The sequence below is a fragment of the Ictalurus punctatus genome, chromosome 9, assembly GCF_001660625.3.
Source record: "Ictalurus punctatus breed USDA103 chromosome 9, Coco_2.0, whole genome shotgun sequence".
Lineage (NCBI taxonomy): Eukaryota > Metazoa > Chordata > Actinopteri > Siluriformes > Ictaluridae > Ictalurus > Ictalurus punctatus.
The window spans coordinates 2,976,864-2,988,021 of record NC_030424.2 but is presented as its reverse complement, the minus strand read 5'-3'; the positions used below and the strand labels follow the sequence as shown (position 1 = coordinate 2,988,021).

Genomic DNA, 11,158 nt, shown 5'->3' with positions numbered 1-11,158 from the left:
TTGTGTCTCTCTCTCTCTCTCTCTCTCTCTCTCTCTCTCTCTCTCTCTCTCTCTCTCTCTCTCTCTCTCTCTCTCACACACACACACACACTTTAGTGATTTTCCTGCTCTAACACACCCGATTCATCTCATCCGCTCGTTTCTAACCTTCCCGGGTTGACCCGTGCGAGTTAGAGCAGGACAAACGCTGGCTATAACTCGTGTTCAATGAATTATTTATTTCAGGAAAACACCATTCGGAGCTCGTCGTTGATTTAAACTTTATTCTCTAGAAGATACAGTACTAAAATAAACACAGGTTTTAAAAAAAAAAAAAAAAAAAAAAAAAAGTCTTAAAAAAGTGATAAAGCATACATATACTACATATTCATTACTGAACAGTCTACTGTCCAAAAAAAGGCACTAAATTCTGAAATAGGAGTTACAGGATTTAACTATCTGTAGTTGATACAACAGTATTTGCGTCATATAATATTTATATATATTTATATTTATATATATATTTTAATATATTCACATATTGAACATGGACAGATCGACAGGACAGTCAAGCTCCCGATTTCCCGTTAAACATAGACCGCGTCGACTGCTCGTCCACCCTGATCAGACGATTTGGGTTCTGGTACCGTTCGGGTTCCTCTCTGGACATCATCAGTAAAGGGTGGAGTGGGATCTAAACACAAAACCGGCTAGACGTCCGACGGATCGTGAGGAAAGAGATCGCTAGCCGAGGTCATCGACGTCAGACTTGAGTTGACGAGCGCGAACGCTTTCAAATGTACCGAAATAAGTATCAAGTGCAGCAAAACGTCGGAGGGGGGAGGGGAAAGCGGATCATTCGAGAGCGATCTCGGGGAAGTTAAAGATTGTCAAATGCCGCTTTTCGATTTCACATTTCAACCCTAAAGTGAAATGCGCTTCTTGAATTAACAAGGTTAAAAAAAAAAGAAAATTAAAAAAAGGGCGGACTTTTTAGGGAGCTTTATACTCCAGAGGAACGATACGCGAATACAAACAGCAGAGCTGAAAATGTTTTTTTTTTTCAGTTCCACAATTTTAACATTCCTTGCTGCTGACCTCGGGAACATTTCTGAAGTTAAACCTCTCTGACGTTCGTTCGGTCACGTTACAGACGCTAAATCGTACGCTCATCTTTGACCGTGGACCTCGTTTCACGTTTGAAATCGGCCAGAAATCGACGTTTACGCGCTATCCCTATCCGGATCGGACAAGGACGGACGTTTTTGGCCAAGTGTTTTTCTTTTAGCGGTGAATTCCACCGCCGTTCTTGATGTCCAGCGATAATTTGGATGAAATTGTTCAAACCATCTGAATTGAGAAATGTAGCCTGACGTTATTTAAGTGCCTCAGAAGTCGCGGTACCGCGTTTACACGCACTGACTCTACACGCTCTGAACATTCGCCCGCGTCCGTCCTCCGGTCCAAGCGCTGCTTCTACAGAGTCAGGCCCTGATTTACTAAAAGGTTTCAGTGTGTGTAAAAAAAAAAAAAAAACAACAACCATCGAATCTTTCAAATGAACAAAACAGCATGTATTGTTCGGTTGTGTGTGTGTGTGTGTGTGTGTGTGTGTGTTTGCCTTAATTAAAATCGAGTTTTGGGTGATTTCTATGTATAAAAGTTTCTAAACGTTTTTTTTTTTTTTTCTTTTTAATTGACTCTACACTCTCTGGAAAAACGGTACCGGACTGTACCATTCCTATTCGCAGGGGTGGAACCATTAAGCGTACACCGTTTGCACCCTTAATATATATATATATATATATATATATATATATATATATATATATATATATATATATACACATCTTTCTGAAAACTTGATCTGCCCTCTTCCTCATATACATGACGTCACACACACCCGGGATTGGTGTGTCGTCATGATTGACGGTGGAAAGAGAGTATGCCCCGCCCACTCTGAGAGAACGCTCACTGCGTGTTAGTTTCCGAACTAAAAGTCCGACCTTATTTTGATTGGATGCGTAAAAACTTAATTTACATATTGTTGTTTTGTTTTTTTTTATGTTTAAAACGACGCCTATTTTTCTCGGTAAATCGGGGCCTCGGTGTTAACCCCGACGCTCTGTAGAGTTGAGTACAGCACCCTGATACAGAATACTATGAGGTTACACATGGTACGGTTAACAGCATTTGTCCGATTGCTTAAAGATGTGTAGCAGACCCTGGGCGAGTGTTGATGATGATGATGATGATGATGATGAAGCACATGATCATTGATAAGGCTCATGTGATCTCAGGACCAGATCTCACTACTGAGGAGATTCATGTTTACAGGTAGCTAGACGGCAACAGGCCACGATGTCAGGCCAGGAGGTGATGTACAGCCGAGGAGGAGACGGAGAGAGAGAGAGAGAGAGAGAGATAGCAGAGGGGTTTCAGAGAAGGAAAACCGTGTGGGTGAGTGACACTTTTTACTCAAAAGTGTTCTAGTAAAGGTGAAGTCTCACTCGGTGTGAGCTGTGACTGATTGCTGTGACTCAGCGTTTAAAAGATACTCATACTATCTAATCTAATCTAATCTAATCTAATCCCGCCTCCTGACGAGCTGCATCCCATGCTTCTTTTCTTTTTTTTTCTTCTTTTTTTTTAAATACAATAATTTTTTTCATCTTCGTTAATATTACATACATAGCTAAGATGAACACTTTCTCCATTTTGGTTGTCAACGTTCATGAAAATTAAACTGAAGTTGAAAAAAAAAAAAAAAAAAAAGATTTGTGATGCGTCATGTGATGCGATTTCGCATCACAAGGTTTCGGTAAAGGGGGTGGAGTCGGTGCGGGGAAAACGGAAGGTGGGTCACTGTTTTCACCGCAACTGTAATTTAATCGACAGGCAGCAGAGGGCGCTGAAACTGACAACCGGCTCCTTTAAAGGAACAGTTAAAGGTGCTAAGAGGTAACTAAAAAATTAAATTAAAAAAAATGTAATTACCAAATTCTGCCAGTGGTGCATTTCTACTTCACAGAGCCTCTGTTTAAATATTACAGTAAAAGAGATTATGGCTGTAGGAGGAAAGTCGATTGGGGTGGCGTGAGATTAACTGACTCCTCTTCGGCTTTGGTCACGAGTCACGACACGGCGTTTTCCCTTTTCTCAAATTGATGGCTTTGTTTGTTTGTACGAAGGCCTGAGGAATCGAACTAGCATGACTAGCACGCATTTAAGACTATTCGTTTCCCTCGAGGCTTTCGAAGAAAAGGAGGACTAAACGGCGTGTATGTATAATATTCCCCAAAAATATTACATTCAGTTTGAACATATGCGCTTATTAAAAAGCTTAAATTTCATGGCGATGCATAGGTTGGAGTTGCAAAACTAGCGAGTCTTAAAGAGTCACATCAGTCCCCGCCTCCTCATCCCAGTACCGTCTCCTCCTTTGGCAGATACAGTGTGTATGTGATGTATGTGATGGTATGTGTGTGTGTATATATATGTGTGTGTGTGTGTGTGGAAGAGTCCTCAGTCATCATTGAGCACCTCGGCCTTGACGTCGTTGCCGCCCCTGCCCTGCTGTGACAGCGCCAGTATGGAGTGATTGACCGCCGCCATCTCCACCGCCAGGCTGATGGGGTCCTGGTGCTCGCTCGTCCCCGTGTTCTCGTCCTGGTGGGGGAGGGGCGACAAGACCAGGAGACAGCCGTCAGTCTGAAGCCAATCAGCTCGATGCCCCGCCCCCACTGCTTGAGCCCAGCCCCGCCCCCATGGGATGCTCCAACCAACCAGAGATCAAAGTTGGTACCTACAAACGCAAGAGTGGCCTTTTAGGGCTTTTTTTTTTTTTCTTTTCTTTTCTCCTTTTTTTTTTTCTTTTTCCACTGCACTTTCAAAGACAGGAAGTGGCCCAAGCAGGAACCAACAGAACTTTAAAAAAAGATACGTGAGTTCTCAGGACTTCTGTATTTAGGTGTTCACTGAAACCCAAGAGCTTGGATTTACTTGTCTGATTAGCTGTTTTATCTGATCTTTTATTGGCCGAGCTCAAACTCGTGAAAGATATCAAGTCCGAGGTTCAGCGTTCCGGTGCAATGTGCGGTGGAAAAAGTCACACTCGAGCCCATCACGAGGCCTCGAAAGCTCCATTGCCGTTATGTAATGTAAGTAAAGAGTGTATTGCAGCTCTAAGCATGTCCTGTGCACCTGGAAGGGGGGTGGGGTGGGGGGGGTGACACTGAAACCAAAACCTCTGGCCACTGCTCTCTTTTAACCAAAAAAAAAATTCAATCAGTTTTGTAACAGTTCCTGAAAGTGTCTTATGTTCAGTGTTAAAAGTAAAGACGCTGTGACAGTGGAACCTGGAGTATTTATTAAAGGCGGAGTTAAATACGTTCCTTACCGTCCCTAACCCCGGCTCGGCGCCCGGCTCGCTGAAGTCGTTGCCGTCGATCTCGTCGCTGTTGGACTGACCGCCTGGACTCTGCACGTCGATCCCATGAGTCTCCAGGATTGCTGCTTCTTCGAAAAAAAAACACACCTTGCCATAACATATCAGAGGTCAGCGTGGACGTAACCGTAAAAGTAAAATAGCAGGCTGTAATTTTTAGAGCTATAATAAAAATAAAAAAACACTGACGAGCTTTCCCCTTCCTGTTCTGCTGAAACGAGATATCCCTGATGCGTTGCCTTTTAAGGGAAAAGGGGGCGGGGATAATTTCCAGGCCAGAAAAACACAAGTCTTGAATAAAATTAAATGAACCAAATCCACTTAAAAATAATATCATTACAAATCGAACAATTACAAACCACCCCTTTAAGCAAGCAGTTCACAGACGGAAATGATGTTAGTGTTAGTGCTGTGGTTTGACGTTTTTAAGGAACAGGAGAAGAGCTGACACGTTGTTGTTTTTTTTTTTGTAATCCCGCCCACAGGGCTTCAACGTTACCTATATTGGCTCTTCTCTTAATCTCCTTTCGCCGGTTAGCAAACCAGTTGTACACTTTCAGAGACGTGACCCGCTCTAGATCGGAAAGCTTCTTTCCTAAACATGAAGACGTTGTAGAGGTTCAGAGATGAGTTTCATGCCATGGACCTGCATTTATAAAAGGCTGGCTGCGCTGTAAGGCGTCGCCTCACCTGGTTTTTGTATCACAGCATTGCAGGCGTTGGCGATTTCCTCCCGCTTGGCCTCGTCAGGATACTGGTTGTCGTTAAAGTAACTGAAGCAGCATATATAATAATAATAATAATAATAATAATACACTGAGCCATGTATGTTAATACACTCCGCTGTGGTAGAACACCTGATTCAGCACTCTAGCTAATTACTTAAACGCTTAATCAGGGGCGTTACGGCACTGAATTAAAATTCTCCCGACTCTCACCTCTCCATGACGGCGAGACACTCCTTCCTCCAGGTGAAGCGGCTGCCGCGGCGCAGACGGAAGCTCCCGGGGCTGCAGTTGATGGGTGGAGCGCTCTGGTGCCACTCTACGATGTCCTCCAGCGCCATGGGGGCGGGTCTCATAGCCAGAGTGGCTCCTGGGACGACAAAAAGAACCGACCGCGTATAAGCTGTACAGCTCTCAGCGTAGGTTCGTTTGTGTGGTTCTCTACGTCCAGAACATGCTGGTTGCTCTGGAACTCGTAGTGGAATCATCTCCACTGTGCATACTCTATACACTCGTCTCTCGTCTACACTCGTAGCTGTAGAGGGACGGTGGGGTGGAGTTAGGGGGCTGTGTGGGTGGAGTTAAGAGGGCTGTGTGGGTGGAGTTAGGGGGCTGTGTGGGTGGAGTTAAGAGGGCTGTGTGGGTGGAGTTAGGGGGCTGTGTGGGTGGAGTGTGGCATTACCGGGCGTGGTCTTCTCCAACTGGTACCACCGGTAGAAAGCTCTCTTCTTCTGCTCGCTCAGATCGGAACCCTGCTGCAGGAGCCAGTGGGAGATCCGACTCTGACTGATGCCTGCGCGACACACAAGGCGGACGCCATTTTATCAGGCGCGCCGATCAATTCGACGGAATTCGTCTGTTAATTGATAAACGACGGCATTCCTCACTGCGCAGTGAAAAAGCGATAAACTAACTGGAGTCGCACACGATCATTAGCACACAGAGCGGTGAGTGAGCAGCGTGTTCACGAGCACCAACCTGTGACTTGGGCGACGACGGCTTGCGAAATTCTCCGGCTCCCTAAGAAGGCCTTGATCTCCTCTTTAATTATATTACTATCCTTTCTAGAAAGAGAGAAAGTGAAGGATGATGGATTTTAAAAATCCAATCTAGAATAATAATAATAATAATAATAATAATAATAATAATAATAGCAATGTAATATAATTCATTATTAATTGAATGATCGTAGTGACCTCATGAGCTCCTCCACCCGGTCATCGATGTCTACTTCCTCCTCAGCCGGTTCGAAGCCGAAGGCCCGAGCGGATACGGGGTACTGGGGAGGCGAGTGCTTCCCGTTGCTGACGGGCGCCAAGCAGTCACGGCCGTTCTGAGCCGCTGGCGCTACCACGCCCATGGGCACGGCGATGGTCGGGGGTGGAGAGGTGTCGTAGCTGGTTGGAGACGGCGACGGAGTGCCGCCGTGGAAAACGGTCTGCGTGGCCACGCTGGCGGACGAGGACAGAGTAGGAGCGGTGCTGGACGGAGCAACCGAACTGGAGCTGCCATGGCTGTTGACTCCTCGAGTCGCTCCTGCGTAGGAGTGGCGCGGGCCGAACTTCTGCACGTGCTCGCGCTCCAGGCGCTCCAGTGTGTCCAGTGCGCACAGGATCTCCTGCTTCGTCATGCCGCTCCCGCGCAGCCGCTGCAGCAAATCGATCTGCTCGATGGTGAAGCGAGGCTCGTCGGTGTAATGTGACATTCTGACCAAACGTGAGGAGAGAGAGCAATGAAAATGACGCATCCATTAATTACTATTACTGATGTGCTAAAAAAAAAAACAAAAAAAACATACACATCTGAACAATCACATCATAAGCCCGTTGCTAGGCAACCAGGAAATATGGCTGCTGAGCACAAGAGAGAGAGAGAGAGAGAGAGAGAGAGAGCGCGCGAATGACCGAGGCTATCAATTTAGCTGTCAGGAACTGGCGTATTTTACAGATTTAGGCTCGGACGGTGGTCGGGGAGATAGGATCATCGGGATGAAAACAAAAAACCTCTGGTCCGGTTACAAAAGGAAGTCAAGGATTCGATTTAGAAAGATCTCAAGACTGGTGGATATAAAGCCGGTGTGGTCCTAAACACAAAGATCTTTTAGCGTGCGTTGGCTGATGATAAAAGCACAAAGCCGTGCGAGTGTTTGCGCTGGATGGATTATTCTTTTCCATCTGGTATCCGTTAGCAAAGCAATTCCTGATTGGATATTCATGGAATATTATATGACTTTGTTCCATATGGAACGCACATTGCATCGGCACTCGAAGGCATGACTGTAAATGTGTGTGTGCGCGCAAGTGTGTGCATGCATGCACCAGATTACTATTTTCAAATTCCAAGTAAATCCCCATAGCATTGTGTGTGTGTGCGCGCGCCTGTATTTAGACATTTGTGAGGACCAGATGGTAAAATGATTACAGAAACACGTGACAATTTTGAGATCGGTTATTTTGTCTGGGACGGATTAAGGAACGTGGCTTTTGTTCGGAAAAAAATAAAACGCATGATCCAAGCGATGTATTTGAGGTTCTTTAAGGTTTAACTGCGTTACTACACAGTCAATGGAATTACCTCACACAATATAAACGTGTGTGTGTGCACGTGCACGTGCATGTGCATGTGCGCAGGCTGAGCTCAGCACTGAGAGAATTATTCTCACATCAAATTCCTGCTCTGAGGCTCTTTTGTTAAAACAAGCTCAGCTATCTTGGACGGATTTTTTCCCCCCCCTTTGGTGGTTTTTCCCTAAATTTATCTCCTCCCTCCCGGGTGCGGGCTTCGGCTCTGCCTCTGCGCTGCGTAAAGGCCATTTAAAATCCTGCAGGAATGCATGTATTATCCTTGCATTCACCTCACAGAGACTCCATATTTCACTGCACACAGTGGAGAACAAGAGCAGCACTGAAACTGAGATTTATCTCAACAACGCACACATCAAATTAAAAAAATTAATTCACAAGAACTATATATATATATATATATATATATATATATATATATATATATATATATATATATATATATATATATATATATATATATATAATATTTTGCAAGCAGGTGTCACAAAAGCACCGAATTGTTCTATATAATCTCCATTTCGAAAACGTTCCCTCTCATTAAAAACCGGAATCACGTTCTTTATCCCGTCCCTCCAGGACGTCATGACTCTTAGATCGCAGAAATGAACGCAAAACCAAATAAACTCCGCCACATTCGCAGAAGCTTGCGATTTTATTAAATTCCCGCGGAATTCGGGCCGAGGCGCGTCACTTGACGTCATCACGGCGCGCGTTTAGCCGAAGTCCTCTTCGATTCACGTGCGTCGAACACGAGTACAGCTAAAAGGTCTCGTTCACTGACGGACATCACCGCGAAGGACGATTTCGTACAATCGCGGTTTCGCCAAATCGAGGAGTTTTTTGCACGAAAAATGCACAAAAAAACCTCAGCGAGTTGCACCGTGAATTTTTTTTTTTGGGGTTGGGGGACGCAGCAAAATCGAGCATTTTTCACAGGAACTATAACACGAAAAAAAAAACTCTGAAATCCCGTACGGGCCGATTAATAAATTTTTTAAAAAATTGGAATTGTTGGAAAGTATAAAGAAAGTAGTAAAAAAAAAAATGAATAAAACGACGCTGTTATTGAAAAAATAATCGATTTTGACATCCTAACAGTAACTCCGCTTCATTACACCGTTCCATCGTCCATTATTTTCCTATCACCTGCACGTCCGGAATCTCGTAGTCCGTATCGATATCTACCGATACTCCCGAAAATTCCTATACGCGCTGACTGAGATATATAAACACACACACCCACACACACCACACAATTATCCCTTAATCACAAGCTGGGATGTTCCAACTGAAACACTCTCCTCCTCTACAGGTTCACGTCATCGCTACAGGACAAAACACACCACGTCGTATTCACTAAACAGCGCAGCTTCACGTTCCACGGTTTAAACCTAGTCTAGAAATTCGCCGCCTTTCCAGGAACTCGTCCTCGGATCGCTGTGACGCCGCTTCCGGGAAGCGTTCCTACGCTCCGTCTGTGTCTTCGAATAACAGTGGTTCCGAATAGCTCACTTCCACCGCCGTGTGATAATGGGGTACGGTGATCGCTCCTTTAATTAACGTGCAAATCGGCATGCACGGCTAATAAAGCTTTTCATTTCTTTTTTCTAATCATTGATTGCGAAATACGTCCAGATTTCACGTTTAGGCTTAAAAAAAAATAATAACATTTTTACGAGCGCGTGTACGAATCAATGAGCGGTTTCTTACCGATATCAGGTATTCGATCGATGCTTGAGACCAATATCGTATCGACGCATCACTGATCATTATTATTATTATTATTATTATTATTATTATTATTAATAAATATATTGTATATCAGCCTCTTTAAGCTTCATGCAGGGCTCAGGATCAATCAGTAATCGATACCCAATAATCCTGCACCCTGATGCTTCCTTGCTGACGTTCACACACCCAGGCTGCGTCCCAAACACCACCCTGTTTAAGTGCACTACACAGTGGGCTTGTGTTTATTTAGGATTCGACACAGGACTCAGAACCTCACTCGGACCTGATCATGGACCTGCCAGTTAAAACCTGCTGGTACCCCCTCCTACATGATGGACTGATCAGGATCAACTCCTCCTGATATCTGCCGAGTTTATCAGCAGATCTGCACCCTATCCGTGCAATAATAATACTAATACTAATACTAATAATAATACTAATAATCCCCAGCTCGTGCACGCATGCAGTGTTTGTGTGCTGTCTCTCTGCACAGAACAGAAACAGAAGAGAAAGAGAAAATCACGGCTGCATGCACTGATGTTCCTGCAGCTCCTCTGGATCTTACCTTCAGCTGGGCCTCCGTCCACCATAACATTTAATTTATTTTGCAGTAATTTTCTTTTAGTCCCGGAGCAAAAAAAAAAAACAACAAAACAAAACAACAACAACAACCACCACCGCGTCGTTCAAGTCCCTCCGTCACCAAACACACCGCGACATGACCGACAGCCTCCCTCCGAGTCTCTCTCTCCCTCTCTCTGCCGTCCTCTTTAATCAGCAAGCCCGCATTTCACAGCAAAATATCATTTGCCTTTGTGTGACTGACAGAAGCCATATTGATATGAACAGTGGAGTCGCGCGCGGGGCATCATGGGAGATGTAGTCCCGCCCGGACTACAACCAGAAAAAAACAGATAGATGTGCAATTTTTTTTAAAAGTGTGTTGTAGATTTATATATTTACATTATGATTATATATATATTTATATTAATTATTATAAAGATTAAACACATTAAGGCATTCTGTTTGTTTTTTTGTTTTTTTAAAATCATGAACATTCTGATGTTTGATAGATTTCTCTCTCTCTCTCTCTGTATATATATATATATATATATATATATATATATATATATATATATATATATATTTACATTTATATTTATTTCTGTCTTCATGTTGATGTTAATAGTGTTTTGTGATTTAATCCTATAAGACCTGGTGATGTTTTAGCTATTACAAGAATTTAAACCTTTCACGAATAAAGGTTGGATTATTTATTTATTTATTTTTGACCTAAACAGAATGTATTTCATAATGTTTTCATGTTTCACTGCTGATAGATTCACTGATGGATAGAAAACTCTACAGCTGCGTGTGATTAAAGTGTACTGTACCGCACTGTACTGTACTGTACTGTAGTTGTGTTTGGGTGTAAATAGACATACTGGCGCCCTCTAGTGTGTGTTCGTGTTATTACTATTATTTATTTTTGACTCCTGTACAGTAGAAAGATCAGCTTTTATGGAGTAATTAATAGTTATTAGTTACCAAGGAAGTCAGTTATCAGTAGTACAACAAATCTGAGGTTACTACTTCACTGTAGAGTACACACACGTATATAGTACATAATATTTAAAAAATTAATAAAAGTACTTACGGTATTTTGTACCCTGATACACACTGCTGACATG

The 11,158-nt window shown here is 43.5% G+C and overlaps 1 protein-coding gene across 6 annotated transcripts; it reads right to left on the bottom strand.

The window, feature by feature from the left end:
* Nucleotides 1-248: 248 nt before the first annotated feature.
* On the bottom strand, nt 249-10,315 carry hmbox1a (homeobox containing 1a). Of its 6 annotated transcripts, none has more exons than XM_053682957.1 (9): nt 10,033-10,315; nt 6,348-6,857; nt 6,130-6,215; nt 5,834-5,944; nt 5,365-5,521; nt 5,117-5,199; nt 4,926-5,021; nt 4,379-4,497; nt 249-3,648 (listed from the first exon to the last, which is right to left on the bottom strand). In XM_053682957.1, exons 2-9 carry the CDS (start codon nt 6,854-6,856, stop codon nt 3,505-3,507), a joined length of 1,305 nt encoding a protein of 434 aa, XP_053538932.1. In that variant the 5' UTR covers nt 6,857; nt 10,033-10,315; the 3' UTR covers nt 249-3,504. The 6 variants fall into 6 exon arrangements, with proteins under 6 accessions (XP_053538932.1, XP_053538933.1, XP_053538934.1 ...); XM_053682958.1 differs by having other exon boundaries at nt 4,379-4,494; XM_053682959.1 differs by having other exon boundaries at nt 4,379-4,491.
* Nucleotides 10,316-11,158: the final 843 nt, after the last annotated feature.